At 39.9% G+C, this 23,789-nt stretch overlaps 1 protein-coding gene across 3 annotated transcripts in view; it reads right to left on the reverse strand.

Moving 5' to 3' along the window:
- LOC117271462 (netrin-G1-like) overlaps nt 1-23,789 on the reverse strand; it is an 87,319-nt gene that overhangs the window by 5,290 nt on the left and 58,240 nt on the right. For 2 of the 3 annotated variants that reach the window (XM_033649617.2, XM_033649616.2), the window contains exons 4-6: nt 13,659-13,831; nt 9,306-9,332; nt 7,503-7,547 (exon numbers count right to left, since the gene is read on the reverse strand). In XM_033649617.2, the coding sequence (XP_033505508.1) occupies nt 7,503-7,547; nt 9,306-9,332; nt 13,659-13,831 (245 nt within the window). The remainder of the gene's footprint in view (nt 1-7,502; nt 7,548-9,305; nt 9,333-13,658; nt 13,832-23,789) is intronic. The other variant, XM_033649618.2, reaches the window with a different exon arrangement.

Genomic DNA, 23,789 nt, shown 5'->3' on the forward strand with positions numbered 1-23,789 from the left:
ATGTTCACAGCTTGTTTCCACTAGTCTCAAGTGACTAAGTTATTGCAGGTTTGATTATACTTTAATTGTAATGCTTATAATCAAGCCTAACTCTAACCCAAACCTGTCCCCACACGCAATATAAGCTTAAACCCAGCTGATACGCACCTCAGGCCCTGACAGCCTCAGTCCAAGACTGACAGGACCAAGACTTCTTCTCAGTCCACTCATGCCCAACAAATGAACACCTTACAAGTGCAAAAGTGTCTGTACTTGAACTTTGCACGTGTGAAAATGGACTCCTGAATTACAGAGTGCTGCTGCCCTGTCCTCAGTGGGTTCAAACATTAATGGCCCTCTGGCTACACCCCAATCAGTGATGTCAAAGCAGCTTCCTCATTTTACAGCTAATGGAAAACACCTGGTCTGTGTTTTGGTAAAAATCACCATGGGATGAGCTGAGTCTCTATTGCCTAGTCTACACATTAACTTTTTTTTTTTCCTGTGGCCGAAGGATAATCTCTGTGTCCTCCAGCAAACCCTCAGGACCATTGTCTTTCTAAAAGCATCTGTAGCCCAATTAGTTTGCTGATAGCGAGGCTTAAGCCTGGGTTGTCTTTGTGGAGCCACAGGGCACTGCTGTCATGACAGAATACAGTCAAAATCAAAATAAGTCAATTATTCTGTGTCGCTCAGAAAAATATCTCACACAGTGACTGGGTATGAGTGAAATAATAAAAAGTTGGTAAGTTGGTGTTTTCAGATACTATCTATTATAGATAAGATGAGCATGTCAGTGAAACTCTGTCTGTGTTAACTCAACACAGTGAGTCAGATTTGTCATTTTGGGCTATATTAAGGAAAGGAATTGTAATTATCTCCTATGAAAAGCCAAAAGTGTGTGTGGAAAGAGAGAGAATGTTGAAAGGGGCTCCTCGGGAATTTAGTATTGCACCTCTGTAGAATTTGGGGACTTACAAGAGAGAGATCTGAAAAAGAATCGTCAAAATTAAAGCAGCAGAGCCTGATATATCCTCACCTTTCTGGGCCGTCCACTTTAAGAACAATACTGTAACAATATCTACTGTATATCGTTTGAATAATCATTATAACTCAAGTGGATTATGAGTCCACACCGCAACTATAAAGACAATGGCAGTGGCGAATGTTATCGTTGAGATCACTCTCAGAGCGATTTGATGAACATAGTGTTGCACGGTATACTGGTACTAAAATAGTACCGCGGTACTAGAGTATTCCAAACGGTACTATACTGCATTTGGAAAATGCCGGTACTTTTTAAATTGATTCAGTTCATTAATTTATTTAATTTATTTAATTCATTTATGCACACAAACGTCTTCCGTGTTCCTACTGGAGCACAGATTGCACAACTGGTGTGTATGACAACACCTGTATCAACATTCGCAGCTGGCGCACGTGAAAAAAGACAAGAGAAAGTCTGCCTCGCAAAGGGAGACAACACGAGACAACACAAACTTGGTAAAACATTTGAGCAACCAAACCATGACGTCCGTACCGAGGTACTTACCGAACCATGATTTTTTTTTTTTTTTTTTCTTTTTTTTTTTTTGGTACCGTTACACCCCTAATATTTATTGTTCTAAAGGTTTGTATCCAAAAGGACTTTTCCTTAGGAAAAAGTACCGAAAAGTATCGAAATTCATATTGGTATCAGTACCGAAACAAAGATTTTGGTATCCTGACAACACTGAACAGTAGAAACACTGACAGCCAATCAAGATCCATCCAAACTTATAGAGCGTCACATTCAACATGGCTCTGTGGAGATTCATCACTAAAATTCAAAAATATACACCCCTCTTTCATAAAAGAATCAGTTTTAAAGGGATAGTGCACCCAAAAATGAAAATTCAGCCATTTTCTACTCATCTACCCATATGCCGAGGGAGGCTCAGGTGAAGTTTTAGAGTCCTCACAACACTTGCGGAGATCCCAGGGGAGAGTGGGTAGCAACACAACTCCACCTAATGGAGGCTTACGGCGACCCAGATTAAAATGTCCAAGAACACATAATTCAAACCACAAAATATCTCCATAGCTTGTCTGTAGTGATCCAAGTGTCCTGAAGCCCCGACATAAAAAGTTGTTTGGAAAAACCTCATTTGAACTCTGTTTTTAGCCTCATTGTAGCCTGCAGCTCTAACTGCCTCTCTGTGCACTGCGCTCACGTGTGCTCGCTTGCGCGAGACCATGAGACATGGGCACTGCATTCATGTGTGTTCACGTGCTTTCACTGGTCTTGTGCGCAAGCATGTCGGGGCTTCAGGACACTTGGATCACTACAGACAAGCAGTATGGAGATATTTTGTGGTTTCAATTATGTGTTTTTGGACGTTTGAATCTGGGGCACCGTAAGCCTCCATTAGGTGGAGTTTTGTTGCTACCCCCTCTCCCCTCGGATCTCCGCAAGTGTTGTGAGGACTCTAAAACTTCACCTGAGCCTTCCTCGACATATGGGTGAGTAGATAATGGCTGAATTTTCATTTTTGGGTGCACTATCCCTTTAATAAAGAGAAGGACATCTGGGATGCAATGGGGCTCACCCTCGGGATCAGGCGTAAGTGTTTTATTATTATTATTGAGGGAGCTGAGGAGACGATTATGAATAACCAATGGGTTTTGTTTCTCTGTGCAGCGTACAGCAGTAACAAGGTAAAAAATATCCATTTTCCTAGGTTGCTGACACAGCTGGAGCGTGCAGCACGTGCTTGGTGCTTTACAGAATGTTATCATACATTAGTGTGGATGCTCACATCATTATTGTTATAGTTATCATTCTTGGTGTGGAGTACAGGTCAAGCCCCCAAAATGCTGGATCCCAAATTTCCCATAATGCAACACAGTAGGTTATTTCATTAGACAGTCCCTGTCTGGCACGTCCCCATGTTTTTCAAACTGCATGCCACCTAGTGTGTAATACAGGCTTTCTGCTTAAAATTAGCAGTCTAATAACTGTTATGACATCATTAGGCTTTCCAAGTACACACTGTGATGAATACAATGAACTTCATGTGTAAATCTGGTAGAGTGCTCCTTTAATAATAGATAATACAATACACATTATGCATTTTGAATGATTTCTGTATATAATTGTATCTTATATAAGGGAGTCAACAGTGTGACATCACTCACTTTTGGACTTGTGCTGGCAGCAAGTGAGAATAAAGCAATTTGAGTCTCGGCTAAGCGCTGGTGTACTCTCTCTGAGACATATGTGTAGCTCACACCTGCGTGAGAAGTGTGACATTTTAGCAGTATAACTGTTATGACAGATCCACGCTTGGGCCTTGGTGTCGCACGAAGCAACATGGAGGAAATTCACCACAGCAACAGCACAAAAGTGATAGATAGGAAGGACAAAGAGCTGAATTAGATTTCATATCACTGCTTGTGTGACTGGAATCATGATGCAATTGAAAGGTGAATGTGATTTTGTCTTGTCATCCTGTATCACATTCTGTAGCCCACTGTTGATTGGATTATTTTGTCAGTTAGGACATGTTTCATCTGCTATGATACTAAAATATTGGACGTATTGGCTTTTTAGAGTGGTCTGTTTATGTCCCAAACATACTCAGGCAGTTCTCTAATCCTCTCATCTCAGAGAGCTTGATGTCCTCAGATACTCTGCGACGGAAGTCTCTTAGATACAGATCTGGATCTTATGTAGTAGAAATAAGTTCTATCGAATAGCCAACCTTTTTAAATGCTTCAGTTCATAGCAACAGATCTGATATTACATGAGTTTTGTTGCAGTCATGTGAAGCTTGAAACGAAGTTACAGTATTAAAGATCCCCTTTTTTATACAAGAAAATCCCCACAAAGAAAGCTGCACCTTCATTTAAATACATGCAGGGGAAAAACACATTAGTTAAATATACTAGTTATTCATTTAATATTTTAAAAAAGCCTCTGTAACTGTAGATTCACCAGTGCAATTAACTATAACTGGAGACAGTTTTCAGATACAGGATCAGCTAATTATATGCTCTGAGACAGAATAGTGTTGCTTCAATTACATTGGATCAATATCTTTAGCCATGGTGTCAGGGTAAGCTGAAACCCGCATTCAGCCATACCTCCTGTTATCATATTAACACGAAGGCTTCATCATTAGTCATGACTCGAGGCTCTGAGGTTCAATATAAGGTGTCAGCTGCGTAGTAGCACTTGACAGTGGCAGGAATACAACACTGCTTCTAAAGACAGAAAGGGCCTGATTTAACTTTCACTCAAGCAAAAGTCCCGTGTCAGTAAATGCTTGTCAAGTCAGAATTAGAGGATTAGAGTGTTACATTAAAGGAGTAGTTAAAAAAAGGGAAATATATCCTCACACTCGTGGCTGCTAAATGTGAAGCTGAAGACTGCAGCCTGTTAGTTTAGCTTACTTTAGCAAAAAGAGTGGAAGCAGGCTAATTTGGCTTTGATGAAAAAAGCTACCAGCAACAACAAAGCTCTTGAATTAACAGTTACATGGTGAAAGTACTTCTTGGGAAACAGCAGCCGGATCATTAATGTATTAAGAGTGCCAGATACAATGTTGTCGGCAGGGCCTTGTTCATTCCTGTGAAAGTGATGCATGAAGCCAAAAATGCTCAACTGCTGTGTATTAAGTCATCCGCATGATCAGCACTGCTTTGACACCATTGGGCCCATAGAACACGCATACCAGAGACTTCTGTTGACCGAGCTGGCTACTTCAAGTTCAGCATGCCACAAACTTGACTGGGGATATAATTATTTCATTGCTTAGACTTTCAGTGAATACAAACAGAGCAGCCGCGCACATCCAAAAAATGAAAAAGGTGCTGGACTAAATGAATAAAACTGAAGACAAAGAAAAGTCCGCACACTTCAGCTCCCTTGCACAGACTTTCCAAATGCCACTAGACTGAATGGATCATGTTCTGATAGTAAAACAAGTCATTTCACAGGGTTTGTGGTGCTCGGAAAAATGTACCCACTGATTTACAGAGGGTTCTTTCATGATGTATTACAGGAGAAAGTCTTTTTGGGGCGTGATGGAATCACATGTGATGGACTTGGTGGAAGTTGTAATCCAACTTTTGGCCACTAGGAAAATTGGCTTTGAGGCCCAGTGTTCCTTAAAAAGAAGTTGTAACATGTAAAAGGATGCAATGTGTTACTAGTGAGGTTTAGAGGTGCTTCTAGGCATTTTTTCAGGCTAACTGTTTCCACAGGCCTCCATGTTTTATGCTAAGCTAAGCCAGGCAGGAAATCAAATTCACATATTTCCCAAAATATGTAACTACTGGCTGTTCCTTTAAAGTATTGCTCCTTCTTAAGATCATTTAAAAACACTTTCAGAATATCCATTATTGAATTCCACACTGGTTCACTGTGAATGCGTCATGTTCACACAACAGGCAACATATATAATTATTACTTTTCTTTTTCATTTTTACAAAAATCACTGATTCTAAAAAGATGTTGTCAAAAAGGTGCAGCAAAAGCATTTGCCATCAGTTTTTTTTTTTCAAAGATCTAATTAAATTGGAATTTAGACTTTGAGGGGTTTTTTTTATATCTAGAATACTGATGACAGGTGTCGTTGACATTTTGTTGGTTTTAAGCTGTGTTACTAAAATCCAACGTCTTCTAAATGCATCATGTCAGCAGCATGGTGAACAAAACCCAACATCAGCAAAATGTCATAATGTTAACCTTCACACAACGTGAAATTCATTAGGCATTTAAAATATTGTCAGCTTGATTTTCATTCCAACCAAAATTAACGTTTGTCTTGCGTAACAGTCCAACGTCTTTCCGACATCATGTTGATGTCCAGTGCCAGCTGGGTGGGGTAGTGCACATAATAGGGAACCAAATTTCCTTACTGCAAGTTCCACCTGGTAACTTTTAAGCATACACCGTTAGCAGCATATGCTGGGATTAGTGTGTGTGAGTCAGTCACTATGGTGAGAGCCAATGAAACACCAGAGCTAGAAGACCTGCCTGAAGCTTCCATGTCAGCTACAACAGTGGAGATAAAGTAGTATATAAGTCTAGGACAGTGCCACGGCTTTGCTCCACAGTTGTCAGGAATGTGAATGGAAACACATCCAACATGCTAATGCACATTCAACAGCATCACCCAGGTGTGCCCATCACTGGGCTGATAAATGTTAGGGTGTTTCTGAATTTTAAAATAAAGCCAAGGTGGAGCTAACTGAATCACTCCTCCCTCATATCATAAGAATTGCTCTCCAGTCTTATAGCCTGTTGTGACCTGTTGCCTTTACAGAAAGTGTTTGCTTAGTGTTCATACAGTGTAATACACAAGTGTTTGAAATGTTTCTTATTTTTTCAAATGAAAATAGTTTACCAAGGTTGCCAGTGGACAAAATATTACCTCAGTCCTCTGCGAGAGGATTTCGTCTGTCTGTGACGCTGGCACTACTGTCTGTTCAAAATAAAAGCGAACAAATTATTCCTTATGCATTTTAGGTTGGTTTTTTTTCTGCTGCACCAAACTCGCACTGAACCGTGACTTCTGTGTACTGTTACTACCCAAATACCTATTATCACAAATGCTAAATATCTTCTTTATGTTTATTTCAGAGACACTTCTGTTGCAGTATAAAATGTCACCTCTCCACTAAAAACAAGTCACCTCTTTTTGCACTTTAGGATTTTTCTTATGAAAACACCTACTGTCATGGGACATTTAAAACTGCTCCAGTAAGTGCAGAAAATTCAGTACAACGACTTGTAAAAGCTTTTCATGACATTGTTAAAGGTTAGACTGACAGTATTTTCTGACACTTAATATGGAAGCGATGCAGATTACACAGGGAAGCAGATTTGTTTGTTATCCACTCCATTGCAGTAACTGGCTTCTGTTCACCTCTGACACTGGTGCATCTGGTTCCCAGCTTTGTGAGTCCAGGGAAGAGAAGAAAACACCCTCTCTTGATCGTGAAAATCCTGAAAGTCCTTTTTTATTTTTATTTTTTTCTTCTGGCTGTGAGAGCAGTGGTGCAGATGCAACTTAACACTCACTACACAGGATATCTGGGCCCGAGGATTAGCTGGAGATAGCTGGAGATCAATCTACATAAACCCCCCTGGAGCCTCTTCTCTCCTTCCCTCTCCTTCTCCTCTTTCCTTTTTTTTCTTTGTGAACATGGCAGAAAGGGTGCACCCCCAGAGAGCGTTCTGCGTAATTAAAAAGAGGGCATGATCAAAGGGGTTAGGAGGCTGTGGACTCGGTGATCATGAGGCATGTGGTCCATTCCCTGCAGTGTTCTCACAACAAAAGGTCTGCCTTGTACGGACCAGCGTGTGTTTGTGTGCATGCAGGATGAAAGCATCTGGACTTTGGGAAAACAACCGACTACAAACTGCTATTTGCATACTCTACATTACATTTTTTTTTTTCCAAATTGCCGAATCAGTAAGCAATCAATTCTGTATTGGTAATGTCATGCTGAAGTTACAAAGCCTATAAGCCTACCTTGGTTACGATTTGCAACACCAAGAGATGAAGCATTTGCTCGATCTGTGTGAAAATGGGAAAGGTTATATATTACACTGAGTTGTCATATAATTCATGCTGTAATGTAGTTAAAGCACAGGGACAGCATGCATAGACTCTCAATTTTTTATAATTATCTGTGAGTCATAAAGGCTCATTTGCCTCAGAGTTATTGTAAAGTTTCTGCCATGTATTTTGGAGTAGTAGTAAATGGACTAATGTAGAATAGTGTGCATGCAGCTTAAATGAGTGAATCTTCCACAAGACAAAGGCAGAGACACGTACATATGGTAGCTGCTTTTGTTATCCAGTATGAGCAGTCGCCTTCAGGCATCAACATGCGTAAGGATGCATGGTGGGAGCCATGTCTTCATAAAAAGTAGTTTTCTTTTCTCAGGCTTTGGGCAAATATCTGTCTGTGCGCTTAGAGCAAATATTCTAGTGTGGAAGGGAGATGATTCTCAGTAGTGCCTGCTGATGCACAGGCCCAAACATGCAGGGCTCCTACAGTATTTTATGAACTAGCAAGTCATTTATTCTTGAATCATACTAAAGTTTTAGCTTGTTTACCGAAAAAATACCATTAATATTCCTGCTGTTTACCATTTTGCAAACCATGCTGCTTAGGAAACAAGCAGCAGGAAACATCTTAGGCTTCCATTATTTTAAATTGGTCCATTTCCATTATTTTTCTTTTTAAAATAAAAATCAAAAAGCCTCTTAATGGTCTTAATGGTCATTTAGGTAATTTCTCATTGGTGAATGCTACATGAAAATAGGCTGAATTCATTCAATGGTTTCCATTCACTTCCTGGAAGAGCAACATTTTCAAAATATGAAACAGGACAGCATGGTTTGCATAACTGTTAGCAGGAAGTAAGTATGATTTGTAATAAAATGTGAAAAATCAGCTCTAGTCCCTTTACATTTTTATGTTTTTCTTAAAACAAGAAAGAACTTTTGTCTGTCGGATGAGAAAATACTGCTCATTTGAAATTCACTTTCTTTTATTTCAATAGTATTTTGGGACAAGTGTCACTCATAGACTGTATATGAAGATGGACGATGCAATTCCACCTCCTCCCACTGTAAAAAAAAAAAAAAAAATTAAGCCAAAGTATCATGGATACGGGCACTTTGTCTTCCCACCCATACACCTGTTCAATCCATTGTGAGCGACGCTATTCATTATAACTAGTTGGCACACACAGCTGTCAGTTTTGACCTTTTAGTGACCCTTGACCCTTTTTAAAGCATCAAATACGGAATTAAAACCAAACGTGAACACTTGAACATACGATAGCATGAAAAGAACTACCTGAAATAACAGAAACCATCTTTGGGAATAATGTATTTGATGCTAACATAGTTGTTTTAGTTTGGCCCATGTCTGCTCTGCTAACATGGAGGTGGCGCGGTTTACGACTTATACTGCAGCCAGCCACCAGAGGGCGATTGAGATGTTTTGGCTTTGCTTTTAGAAGCTGTCAGATCATCCATCTTTAATATACAGTCTATGATGTCACTATTAAAACTGCAGTTTTCTTACACCATGCACTGGCTCACTTCTATTCGTTAAAGTTGGATATTAAGATGTAATTCAAAGTTAATGCCTTGTTAGGATGCATATTCTTTCACTGTGGAAAAACATACTGATGAATGATAATGGTAATGTACAGCACAATTTCACACACCAACCTCATCAGTCAAACAAGAGTTAGTCATCACTGAGGGAGGAAACCATTAGTCAGCATGCCAATTTAAAAAGCTTGATCAACTTACGCACTGGTCCATGATTACTGGGGATACCTGCGGAAAGAGCGAAGAAAAAATGTTTAATGAAAGTGACTTATTTCATTTTACTCTGGAAACTTTATTGTTTGTGTTGTTTGTTTTGAATAATTCAAAGCTCACCAGCACGTATCAAATTGGTCTCCACTGTGTCCAGCACTGATTAACAGCAGCTACAGCTCTGCAGAGAGCCTGACCACTGCGTGGTCTAACACACGCCTACTTCTGATGATAATAACAGGTCTGCCAGTGATGAAATGTCAACAGAATCAAAATTCTCAATACAGAAAGTCTTTGTATCAGCATTTTAATTTATGTTCAAAATAAATATGTTTGCTTTCCTTCTCTTAAAAGGAAGATAAGAGTATTTTTTCTGTATCACCTTTGCATCTACGAATCTGGAAATCAAACCAGTCAAACAGCATCAGAAAATAATTCATAGAATTTGCTGTAATATTCTCTGATTGGAGATATTGGATATTTCCAAGTACTTGTCCGTGAGCTGGAGCTGACTTGGGCAAGACGGTTACAGCCTTTGTCTGCAACGTGTTATCAGTATCTGGCTGTGGATTCACTATCTTTGTTACGTTAATGTAATCAGCAGGGAAATCCTACCCCACAATTAGCCCAATTTCTGATCATTTTCTGATGCTTTATCACTTTATCCTTCTGTGATTATGTTTCCGTGGGGTTTTCATATTGTTTGCATCCCATTCATCACTTCATTACTAGTTTGGGGCTGTCACAACAACTGTTGGCAAGTTCACAACACTGCAGCAGCAGGAAAAGCACAGATTTTATGCTCCAATTTGCAAGAAACCAAGCAAGCTGCGATTCCTAACCAGTGGTTGTTCTGTGTGAGAAATGGAGGGCAAACAATATTGCCCTTTGAAGCCAAAGCACATTCTACAGTCTGATCAAACTCTCAGCCCCAACCCCTCTTAACCTGTGAACCTGCTTTGGAACACAAGATGAGTTGACGCTCCTGCAAAGTGGACTGTCAACATAATTCTCGAAGTGATTCCTCTTCTGCTCTGCAGGCAACTTACAGATTTTTTTCTCCTCCTTCTTTTAGGAAAGCCTTGGATTGAATCACTCTCAGTGGCTCTCTGCCGCTGACAGCTATGGCCCATAGCAACCCAGGGCTCCATTTTGGGCTCTAATTTATTAGATGAAGGGTCACGTATGTCCATATATCTGCATGTGCAGGGGTTTGAATATGTAATAGACCTCGCCCTGTTCCTACCTGTGAGATAAATGACTTCCATGATTAAAGAGGAAGACTTGATGACAGATGAAAGCTATTAAACCATAATTACATTTTGCACGTTCAGCATATTTGTCTTGGTACGAGGCCTGTATGTTTAATATCCTCATAGGAAATATGAGCTTCACATAATGGATAAAGGCATGTTACTAGGCTTTACTCATGAGAGAAATAAGAATAATCCAAGACAAAAGTGTGTTCATTCAACACCTGGGGGACCAATATTGTTACGTCATTTCCATGTGCAACATTATTGCATTTTATGCCACTGCCAAACAAGTGCTTAATATTGCTTTTGATATGGCTAGACCTTGGTTTCATCAGTTCAGTGCAGATGCGGCCAAGTGTTGGATTTTTTAATAACGGCCTGTCAATCTGACAGCGAGCACCACATTGCAGGGAGACTCATAACAGAGGAGGTGCAGGGGTAAATCCAGCAATATCTCCTTAGAGTTCACAGACGTTCCCAAAAACAAACTCCCACTCACAATCCAATGCGCTTCATGTGCATGCACGCACATCCACACAGTTTTGTGCACATACATGCATATACAACCACTCATAAAATTCGTACAAATGACTGTGTACTCCACCAATTTATCATCAGCAAATAGCCTAAAGAAGAGCAAGAAAAAGCACCCTTACTGCACAAATGTACTCGCACCAAATCAGCGGATCAATAGCAATATCACATCTCTGTACAAATCTAATCAGAGTGCCATGTCTGAGAATTCAAGTCAGACAATCAAGCTGAGCATCTGAAAAACCTGCTGTCAATCCCAGCAGACTGCTGCCATGAGAGTTTCTGACTGCAAGGCTGAATCAGTGTGAACGGAGGACCAGAGGGCTAGATCTTCCACCATCTGGCCTCGCCTGGCCAACCACCACCACATCCCTGAGTGGCTGTATTAGATTTATTGAGGCAATGAGCCCCCTGCCTCAGGCTTGGGATTTGATAAATGTGACTCAACTCCCGTCCAAGATTATAATGGGGATAATGCAAAAGAGCACCTTCTGCCTCAGAGATACCATTTGAACAGGCAGAAAAATATCTAGCATTAGTTCACACTTGTCATGGAGTTGAGGCAGGAATACTAAATTAACTGTTAAACTATTGGAAGGAGATTATGTGCACTTAACACTGAATGCATAAAACACAGCATGACTTATCATTGATGAAGTTCCTACAAAACAAACCCAACAGACCCAACTAGTTACATCTAAATAACAAAACAGGTCATCACTGCCTTTCACAATGACTCATATGACTATTCTAAAGGAGAGTCTTATTAGAGCTTTCTGATAGACCCGCCCTATGATTCAAGTATAGGTGACATTTAATTTGATAGTAGTAGTCTTTGCTCAGCTTCCGCCTACAAGCCTTTTGAGGAACTTTAAAGCCCAATTGAGACCCATGATTCATGACGAGACGAAACAGTTTAAGAACATTGCAGAGACTCAAGCTGGCTGATGGTGTCACCTGCAACTCAGCTGGTCAAATCACAGCAAACAATGTGTTCGCAGGTGATCTGTCCCCACCAAGCCCTCTGTTTCTGTCCTCATGGTGTGCCGGTGTTGGACGTTGGGTCGCTGCTGCTGCTGCATGCTGTATGACTGATCAGTTGGCACTGGTTAATACAGTCTAGTACAGTACAAAACAGTTCATCACTACTACAAATGCAGCTTTATCCAGTATCTCACTATCACTATCCTCATTCATATGTAAAGAAGTTACAAATTATATCCAGCCACAATATAGGCCTGAAAAGCTGAACAAAGTGTTGTTGCATAGAGATGACGGTAGTCCATCTAATCTAGTTGCATTGGTGTGAACTGGCAGGTTTTTAGATTGTTGGGCAACAGCGCTTTGCAAGTAGTTGCCTGTTTCAGCTCGGCTCGTCACGGATCTTTGGTCTGAACTGGGCTTTAACTGTATCTTATAGTTTTCATGAGCAGATGAACTTTGCTCAGTTGTCATGAAGATGGCTTGGTTGTCATCATGTAACCTACCCATGGAACTTTGCTCAAGTTATGTCACAACTTCATCACGAACCTTGTGTCTGTTCAAGGATGTTAAGGGATGAAAAGGGTCAAAATGATCAATGAGGAGTCAGTGGGCAGCCAAAGATTAAGAAGGCTACTCACATCCAACACCGAAGACATTCTTTGAATAGAGACAGGTGTTTTAATCGCTCTAAAATTTTACCCACTTAAAATAGTAAAAAAGAAACAGAAAGTCATATTCAACCACCCTGCCCACACACAACAAAAAAGAAATCTAAGTGAGCAAATCTAGTTACAAGCTCTTGAAAGAAAAGATGATGGTGTGGTCAAGATAAAAAAAGAACTCTATGGTAAAAGGAATCATCTTTGATTGTTGGGTGGAACAAGATACAAATTGCAGGATCTTGTATCAATGTTACACCATCTGAAAGCTCCAGCCACTCTAACCTCTTCCCTCAGTGTGTGTTCAGGTTGAGTATGAAGCAAAATTTTGAGGCAGCATAATTGCATACGAAGTCAATGGAAAGATGCAATTGGACTTGGCTAAGTTGCCCGGGATGCTAGCTAGCTTACAACTAACATCTTTACAGTTGGTAGACTGGCTGTTTGGGGCAAATAAACAGAAATGGTCCAGCCATCAAACCCAGGCAGGTGAGGGTAGACATGTCCTGCTACTTCCATCATTGCTTCTAAGTTAGCACAGATATTACTCACACGATTAAAGAGGTAGTTTGTGATTGCAACATAAACTGAGGTTGCCCCAAGAGTTTAAACAAACACCCGCAGTTGTCATTTTAGTGTTTGATATACAGTTCTAATTGTAAGAGATTTTGTACTGTAGGAAGATTGCTAGGTCCACTATCCAAAAGATAACAAACTGTATGTGTTCAGCAGTTGGCAAAGAGCTAATGTGATATGGAGGAGCAACGATTTCCTAAGAGCACAGAATAAAACTTAAAAGGTACGATGTTTTATTATTGCATCAATACTGGAAATGCTTTGTTAATAACAGCAATTAGCTGCATGGCCACTCTGTATCTACCAAACATTAGACACATTGGTGTTATACTTACATATATTTGCTGTTCCTTTGGGTATAGGGAGGTAGGAGCCCACACTCCAGGCTCTTCCGTGGTAGTGCCTCTTACAGCGGCTGCAGTCTGGCCCTGTGGTGTTGTGTTCACACTCACAGCCAAGCTTCCCCTTGTCAAACACACAGCTGTTGGCATGCAGGTTACACTTGCACCTGAGACAGAAAGATAACAACAAAAGACAGACACGTGAATAGGCATCCTTCTGCAGCCATTGAATCCATACCCTCTGGAGGGAATGCACAAAGTCTGCCCTTGCTGTGGCGTGTATTTGTGCTTTTCAAATTTTTTGACAGGGGTAAATTGAAATCCTGGTGGGTTATCTGACTTGGATCGTGCCTCCACAAAGCTTCATTATGCTCTCCTTTAAAAAAAAACAAGGCCTCATTTGTCGCTGCCTCTGTGGAGAGAACAGCGTCGCGAATAAGGTCACTTTTCCCACTCTGAGAGCTAAATGAAAGGCACTCTGTAAGATTCGCTAATTGAGCACAAAACAGGGATCTGATAGAGAGATGATAGCATAAAAAGAAGCTGCGTAGCCTGAGAATTCTCTTTTTTCTCCCTCTTCAAAGTTGCTGTGTTATTTGGCAAGGGAGCCTTCAGGCAGGAAACCCTACCGGTCGACAGAGCTGGTTTATTAGACAGAACTGTGGCGGAGCTGACAGATGCTCCTGACTGGAGAGGAGAGAAGGCCTGATGGCTTTCAACACTCAACCAAATCCACCCCCTCTTTTGACCACATGGAACAAGCGCGCTGGTATTTCCAAGCTTGTGGAAAAAAACAAGTTGGTTGCAGTTTGAGTCTCACTTGTGTGTTTCTAACAACCTGAATGAGGAGGGAGTAAATTATGTTCATAGAAAATAACCTTTTTTTTTGTTATATTGTAGCGAGAGTTGTGTTTACTCCCACTGAAGAGCTCCTTCAGAGGCAGAACAGCCTGTGTTTGTTGAGGTATTACAGTTTCATATTCCATGTGTAGTCCAAATATAATTTTCCGTATTTGATTTTACTCCTAAGAGGGTAAAAGGTTACAGCTGGTGACCTCAGCTTCTCGGGAGATTGGGTGATGATACAGAAACAGTTGAGGAGGGATGGATCTGACACACTACCCGTCCCCACGGGTTTGAGCAGCTTACAGTTACACATATGTTTGTTTTTACAAAGTGCTTCCGAGGGAAGATTTCTCCCATTTGAGACCGAGGAGCCGGTATCTGTTGCCTACAATCTTCGGTGAACATGAGACAGAGCAATGACAGCAGCAGTCAGAAATACATCCATTCTAATTGACTTCCTGGCCTTCCTGTGACATCTCACATTAATGATAGATAACTGCGGGAAACAAGGGAAAATGAAGCCTGTTCTGTAGAGCTCATAAGCAGCAGTAAAAATGAAGAAAGAAATGTGGATGTCTGGTAACATCCACCTACGGGAATTGTTTTATTATAACCACAAAATGTATCATTTGAAGGCATCATCCTCACAAATACAAAATATTCATAACCCACTTATATTATAAAAATGTCTTTAGAAATGCCACTCTTCTAAAAATGAAAGGTGCTTGATTAGGGTTTGAAAGTTCACACCTATAAATGTTTGAATTCATTTAAGTTAAAATTATTCTCATAATGTCTTACTGCAATTTTATGGTATATACACATCTACTTGTTATTACGTGATTGCAAATTCTTTGCCCATTCAAAAAAACCTTCTCTTTCTCAAATACATTTTTGCCAAAACCTTACTTTTGGATTTAAAACTGTAATGAAAGTTCTCTCTTCAAAGCCAGACTCCAGTATGAAGGGTTTTTTTTTTGTTGTTGCAAAAATTCATGTGCTTGGAAAGTACTGAGCATACGATTTAGGCTTAGATTATACTGCACGAGTTGTGTGAGAGTTTGTAAACGGATGTTTTGATATAGTTTTGCTGGTCCCCAATCAATCAATAAATCAACATGTTCGCCGTTTCCATGAAGGTATGCAAAAAAAAACAGTGTTTTCTTCATGAATTGTGATTACAATGATTTACATGTGGTTATTTTGTTGGTGAAGTATTCCCTCCACATTATGTTTTCCAACAGATTACCAAGAGTAACAATTACAAGGTATCAATTGTATGTATGGTTAGGGGTGTGCCAAATCATCTCATTACAATACGGGTATAATTTTCAATATCATACGAAAAATGAATATTGTGATACTTGCGATATTTTGACTTGTTGACATTGATGTCATACTGTGACCCGTGGGAACAACAAGCATAGCTGAAAGCTAAATTAATACCGAGTCCGCGGTGGTTCCAAAAAGAGGAGCAGCTTTGTTAGTGTGGCATAAATTGTGGCGTCATTAGGCCTGAGCGTCCTGAATGTTTTATGAACAGCTCCAAACGTCTATATTAGTGGGTAACCACTCAGAGGGAATTATTTTCTTAAATTAATAATAAAATATTGTTTATACTAATTTGTCATATTGTTAAGAATATCGTCACAAAAATACCCTGAAATATCGTGATATTATTTTAGGGCCATATTGCCCACCCCTATGTGTGGGCTTATATTAATTTTACCAAGTGATATAAAGTATTTATCGCGTGTTTGCGTACGTAAAACTGTTTACAATATATTTAAAGTCCTTGAGACAGTATTCTATGTGATTAGATGTGACGCTTTGTTTGTATTGGCACGATACTGGAATTTCTAACTTGGATCCAAAACCTTAAGACATATTTTATGGATATTTCATATTATTTCCACTGCATAACAATAACGCACAGACCACAAAATAAAATGTACAGTTAACTCAAATAGTGAATGCAGTTACTGCTGGAAGTTTGCGTAAAATGAGCGATTTGGATGAATTTTGAGCTGAATTTTTAGTTTCTTTTTTTGGTGAATATTACATCAGAGATAAGTTTTCCTGATACTTTGGTTGTTTTGACTCCGTACTTTTCTAACACAGGATAAGGCTGTTAAGCAAAGGGTGTACAGGGCCCCATGTACAAGGCTGTTGCCGCAGCGGCCCGGGTTCGAGTCCAGCCTGTGGCCCTTTGCTGCATGTCATCCCCCTCCCTCTCTCTCCCCAAAAAAATATCTTAAAAAAAAAAAAAGTATATCTCCAATATTAATATAAATTTAAAAGATAACAATTTTATTTAATTTTCTTCACAGAAATGATTGAAATGCTGAGACACAGGCCTGCTGTACAGTATGCATATATTTTTAAGCTTTCTTACATCCATTTCAAATCAAGTACGCCTTGCAAAACCCATTGGTGCTTTGGCGACTCCTCATAGGGTAAGGATCCCCAGGTTGGGTCCTGTGTTATAGACTGATATTAACATTTATTCACTCTCTGGTGCCACTTATAAATGCTAGATAGTGTGAAGACGTGTTGCACCAAATGGCAAAATTAGTTCATCTGGAATGTGATGTAATCTTTGAAGGGGCATTGTTATACTTATTGTAATAACATTTGTAATGAAAGGGGCAAACAAAAGTGTCCAAAATAGCACAAACATTATTTACACACACACAATCAGTAGATAAATACATAGATACACTTACATCCATTGATGAATTTAAGGGCATCATAAAGAATGTGTTGACAGAGACATGTGCTTGTTTTTCTTTAGAGGCCACTATGTTTGAATAGTTGTTGTTTTATTGTGGATTTCTGTATTATATGTTGTATTTGTTACATTTTAATGTGTTTTGATTGGCGGCTACCTTGGCCAGGTCTCTCTAGTAAAAGAAATTTCAGTCTCAATGGGACTTCCTGGTTCAATATTGGTTAAATGAATAAAAGCCTCACTGCAATTTTGGACATTTATGAAAGGCTTTTGACTGTTTTCAATGACTCAAAGAAATCTTAGGTGAGCCTGCAGGAATTCACATAAACCGTAGACGACCATGCAAACCTTTTCAGTTCAAGCTGCCGTTGTTGCAGTTACATGAATTTCTACAGCCACAGCAACATTTAAGTTGAAAACAACTACTTAAGTCTTTCTATAAAAGAAAATCACCATCTCTCCTCAGGTTAAGTGCTGTCTCACAACATTAGCAGCCATAATGGATGCGACTGAATACCAGCTCACATTCACAGCAACTAAATGCTAGTGCCTCTTACCCCGCATTCCCCATAGTCCTTAACTTTTTAATCAATTAAAGTCCCTGCTCCATAAAATTAATGACTGGGTGTAGCTCTTCTGCCATGCAGACAGCAGCAGCTCCCTGAAGTCAAGAGCGATGAGATTTGACCTTCCACTTAATTAAAAACCAGCAAAATCTGGATCATCGAGCCCAACCGGTGCACGTTGCACACTGATAGAGTAGAGGATGTGCACTCAGGGGGGCTCTGGGATGTGATGCTTTTGCCGCTGGCATTGTCATATTGAAATCAGACAGTTTTTCTGTCCCCAGTTTTGGCCACAAGAGGGAAGAGATCCCCTATATGTCCAGCCATTTTAAGCGGCACCATTACGAAGGCACATTTCATAAAGTTTTGATGACCTTTATTCAGTGTAAAGCCCAATAACAATTGGTATTATCCATTATCCAAACAAGTGACCCTCCCTTAGGAGACACTGGAGATCATTTAACGTCTTTGTCCCTCCCTCGTCAATCACATTTTTCTTCAGCTGGGGGTGAAAACTCTCTCAGAAGGGACAAAATGGAACACTGTCATGCATGATTGTCATAGTGTGTGAAAGAAAGGGGTAAGTCATTACTAGACACTACTTAATGTTGTTCATCAAAATCACAAACACAAAGAGCAAATTGTCTTACCATTAGTGGTAGCTAAATATGACTATAGTTTAGATTTTGTTTGTTGAACAATATCTTGTCCAGAAGTAACAAAAAAAAAAAAAAAAAGGAAAAGAAAAGAAAAAAAAATCATTATTATGTTGTCAGCAGATGTTATCTGAACTGTTTCTTTGATATCAAGTAGTTTCAATGGACACTGATTACAGTGAGGTCTGTAAATTGTCCAGAGTAACCACAACATTGCCTTTGTTGAATTTTAGGAATGAAATTTAGCAATGCTGTGAACACAACAAATGAAAGTGGTGTGAAGTAAGGAAGGAAGTGAAAACCCATTTCAGGTAAGATAATATCTTTTTTTTTTTTTTTTTTTTTTTTTTAGATCTGAATGCACCAAATCTTTCACAGTAAATTATATCTATTATGCTTTTCCTTATTTTCTGTCATAAATATAGTGTTACACTGTTAGATGTTCATATTTATATGTGGCCGGAGTTTCATATAATTAGGTAAACACATAAAAAAGTAATCCCTATGATCAAAAACCTCAGGGTTTAGATTTCTTTATAGTCATCTGCTCCAGGTACACTACTGCAAGTCTTTAAGTCTTTATATTACAAAGCCTACTCTCCAACAAGAAGCTTCGAGCAAACATCAGGGAAAAGTGATCTTGGTTGCCGACGTTGTTCATTTGTCCAAGATTTCGGATCATATTCCTGCTGCCAGTTGTGTCCAGTTGGGTTTAGAAGCTTCTATCTGTGATTTTTAATCCCAGCTGCAACTACACTGCTACATGTAGGTACATGCTAATGTCGGGAAACATTTTATTTTGGTTGCTGGTGATGTTTATTTTTCCCCAGGTTTGGATCATATTCATGCTGGTTTAGAAGCTTTTATCGGTGATTTTTTCATGTTAGAAAGTGCAACTGTTCTCCGTTACATTCAGTTCCCTGGCTGCAACAACGATGCTGTCAGAACACGCTGATCTGATCTGATCTGGTCTGAGCAGACCTGGCTTTTTAGGGAGGGGGCTTAAAAAGACAGGTGGTAAAAGGTAGTGTCTCAGCCAAAGGGTGTTACACAATACAGGTGTTCCAGCACAGATGGTATCAGGAAAATGAAGTGTTTTTGAACATTAAAGCATACAAACTCTTTGACACTCTGCTTCCTTGGGTCCTGAGCAATACACCTGCCATGACATAGTAGCGCTAGAATATACATTTCATTTAGGTGCAAAAGCTCAAACAAACATTTTATGGCCTCATTGCTGCTAAATGCTGCATTGCTGCTACAGTGTAACATCTCTGGTCTCTCCGTCTTCATCTGTTCTTGAATGTACTGTAGCAAGCAATGGAGAGTGGGCTGTACAAAGCATGCCTTTCAGTGGTGTAACAGGTAATAAGGGTCCCTCCAGTGCACTTCACTGTGTGTGCTTCTAGGAGATCCTGACACACTACTGATAAATATGTCCAGTAAATCTCAAGAGCTTGCAGTCGACACAGCACTTTCTTAAGTCCTCCTCGGCACTCGCCGAACGTGAAGCTGAACGAATGAACTGTTGTCGAGACAATCCAAGGACAGACCGACAGAGACTCCTTCCATTGTAGTTAGAAAACATCACAGCGTCTGATTTATGCTGCACCTGGTGAATGACGTGATACAGATTCTGAACTAAACTGTGGCCTGTGAAAGTTCATGCTAAATGTGAAAAAAGAACAAGTCTCTAGAGTGAAGTGAGGTGAGGCTACGGGCTAGTTTATGTTGATACTCTGGAGTAGACAGCTGCAGTGCCCTATGTCTGCTGCCGTACCTTGGCTTCTCCTGGCTGCTTGGCACTGTGTTGACAGGCTCACTATGTCTAACACAGCTTTTCTTCCTTGTGACAGCTTCTACTGTAGTACCTCTGATTCAAGACAAGAGAGGAGCACAGAACTCGTTAAATAAGAACCTCAAAGGAGAAGAGCCAGAACTGAAAGGTTAGGGAAACGTTCATTTTTTTCGCTAATTTTCAAATGTAACCTTACAATGACTTCCAAGAAAATACACATTGAAGCTATTGATTTAATTAAGTGTAAGTTTTGCTTAAGACAAATTACTATAAATTAATGTCCTGATCTTGGCAACATTTATAGTAATCAAGCCTTTAACTGAATAAACTGCAATTTTGCCAAAGTGTAATTAACTTTGTCACCGTGAAGCCTAAAGCCCTGAGGTAATTGTGAAAGACTAAAAAGCATGATATAACTTCCATTTGTTGCATTGCCTCTAAAATTCAGAGCTGATAAATTATAGTGAACTCGGTGTCAGGCAAAAGAAATGTTTGAATAGGGAGAAATTATATGGCTGTTATAAAAGCCATAATGAGTCTAGTAGTCTAAAGAGCAGCTAAAGAATGTAGCAGAATTTGATGATAAGTGATGACCTGTTAATGGGAGCCATCCAGTAGAGGCGTCATTCTTTGAAAATCTGCATTAAATATAAAGAGAAATTTGGCTTTGAAAACCATCCAGCTTATTCCTATTTCTATCATCAGTGAATTATGGGTGCAACCTCTTCACTGCGAGAATCTGCAGTATGCTACAGGTGTCTTCACAGTAGCATATTTAGCATTACGTTAATATATTTAGCTACATTATTGATTTGATTGCTACCAGCGGTAAGGTGGCGAATAATAATAGACATGTTATGCTAAAGGTGGTGGAACAGCAGTTTGTGTATCTAAAAGTAGACATAGAGCCACATCAGTTCTCTTGGAAACTGTACTGTTGCTGACACGAGCAATCCATTTTAGTTTTCGGCTAATGTTTGACACAGTTTTGCTTGAGCCAGAGAGGTATGCTCTACAAGTCCGCACACACAGGTGCTGCCTATTTGTCTAATTAGACCTCTGAAGATGGTGCAGGTGTGTACAGACCGTGCCTGATTGATGTCTCACTTACAGCTCATTTATGCTCAACGTAAGATACGTATACGGATACAGACGGAGCCATACTCTTTATTCATTTTGTCCATATTTGTGCTTGTTTTATGAAAGCATATGGATACGGATGAAACAGAGTACCATCAGTAGTCATGCAGGCAGTGTGGTTAGGATCAAGCGAGACAGGGCCAAAGGGCATGATGAAGACATTTTAAAATTGGCGGGCAGAACAAATCAATAATATTGCACTGTATTTAATGGCCTCACAGAATACCGCTGTTGCCAAGATTAAAAGGTACATTATCAGAACCTCCTTTACCACTGTAACTACGTTTGTTGCTGTCAGAAACTTTTGGCCCTGCCCCCCAGTGCCATTAATTGTACGTTTCTATGCCAACATAAAGGAAGCATGAAAGTATGTGGGCAGTGATGTTTTCCAATATTTGAAACTGATGTGTCCATTTTCATACCTAAAGGGAATATAAATGCGCCTTTACTCTCCTGTAGTACCTGTTAAGGTGAGGAGTAATTGCACCTTTTTTGTTTGTATAGGCCCTTTTCCAAAAAGACATTTTGATATGTCACAGTAGGAAAAGGGCATGTGCAAATAATAAATTTAAAGGAGCTGTATACAACATTCCGAGCATATCTATAATTCAGAATTTGAGCCAGGATTGCCTGCACACGGCTCTCAACACGGAGGTGGCTGATAACAGTGCTAACAGCGCAAACTGTGCTAAACGGCAACAGTTCTAACCATAGACTGTAAAAATTATGAATGGATTTATTTGGAGCCAGAAATGACCATATTCAGATGAGGAGGTGGAACAGACTGAGAAGCTGAGGACACTATCAGTAGACAGCCTATCCCTCAAAGCGACCGACCCTTAATTATGCCTTACTTTAAGCCTTAATAAAGTTAAAATGGGTGAGTTATTTAAAAATCCATCCACTGTACAGTCATCATGTAGGAGGAAACTAGCTATAGAGACCTAAACTGTTATTTGTACCTGGGTGTACACATGTGAATTTCTGCTGTATTTTTTAACATGGGGGTCTATGGGGATTGACTGGCTTCTGGAGTCAGCCTCAAGTGGCCATTAGAGGAACTGCGGTTTTTGGCACTTCCATACTGGCTTCATTTTTCAACCTTGTTGTTGCTGCTTGGTGTTGACAGAGCCAACGGTGTTAACCCTGGAGGGAACTGGAGGGTCGTTACTACTCTTCTATGACAATGCCTTTAAAATATCAGCTTTTTAGCTGCTGTACGAGCACAGTGCAGAGGGGCAGCGATGAGCTAGCCACTGGGATAGACATACATGGAACCACATGGATTAACATGTATACTGGCTAGAACAGAGAAGCTCAGATTACAACTGTGACTTCATTCTTCTGTCAGTATGCCATTACTCCAATATCTTCACGTAGCGTACATAGTTGTTTGCGGCTGTATTAATGCTCTGAATGTGGTATACAGAGGTCCTTTAATAGTGGCTGAATTTCTCTTAGCTGTTTTGGTTACAGTGTCCTGGTACTGTGGGACACGTTGATAGAACGCAGACATTGTTAATGTTATTAGTAACACCTGTGCTTTTCCTGCTTTGACAAAGCAAAATGACCGCTGTAATAAAGCCTGTTGGTGGATTGAGTTCGGTGACCTTTCTTAATTCCCAGCATAGCTCTGCCAACTTCAACCTGAGGTCCAATTAATCAGAATAACTGAAAACACCTGTGTGGGTGTGCGGGGGTCTTTAATACATGTGTGTAGACCTTTGGCATTAAAGAAGAAGAATGTAAGCATTGATAGATGTTTCTGTTGTAACTGGGTCGAGTTTAGATGAAACATTTAAACCAATTTTGATGTCTTCTGACCTGCAAATCGACACACCAGTGCTCCTGAGATAAAGTCTGCACCCTCTGAGATTATTTTATGCTAACAGTTGTTGATGCTCACTAACAGACAAGACTATATGTGCCTGGTGTTTGGTGTTGGTTCCCTGTGGTTCATCTTGGGTTTTCTTTCTCTCTCTCTGTGGAGGCAATGATGTGGTTGACCTAATTGATTGTTCGCACCTGTGGTGGGGTATAAATCCTGAGGCTCCCTGGGCCAGGTCATACACTGATGAAGGGCTGGTAGCTAAAAATGTCTGCACATTATTCCCCACTGCTATGAAGATAAGGAAAATAAAGATAATAGGAATTGCATATTATCTGCATTTGGGAAAATAGTGGCAACAGCTCCTACAGTACAAAATGTTTCTGGGGAAGAAATCTTCTAAAAACATTGCCTTAAACCTGCAAACGTGTATGCAGGCATTATTTAGAATTTTATAAAATATCTATACAGTATTTAAACCGAAAAGCCCCTTTTCTGACTTTTCTCCCATTAGAGATTTAACCCATGAACGCCACTCTGACTGCCAGGACTGACTGAGC

Source organism: Epinephelus lanceolatus, chromosome 12 (assembly GCF_041903045.1).
Source record: "Epinephelus lanceolatus isolate andai-2023 chromosome 12, ASM4190304v1, whole genome shotgun sequence".
Taxonomy (NCBI): Eukaryota; Metazoa; Chordata; class Actinopteri; order Perciformes; family Serranidae; genus Epinephelus; species Epinephelus lanceolatus.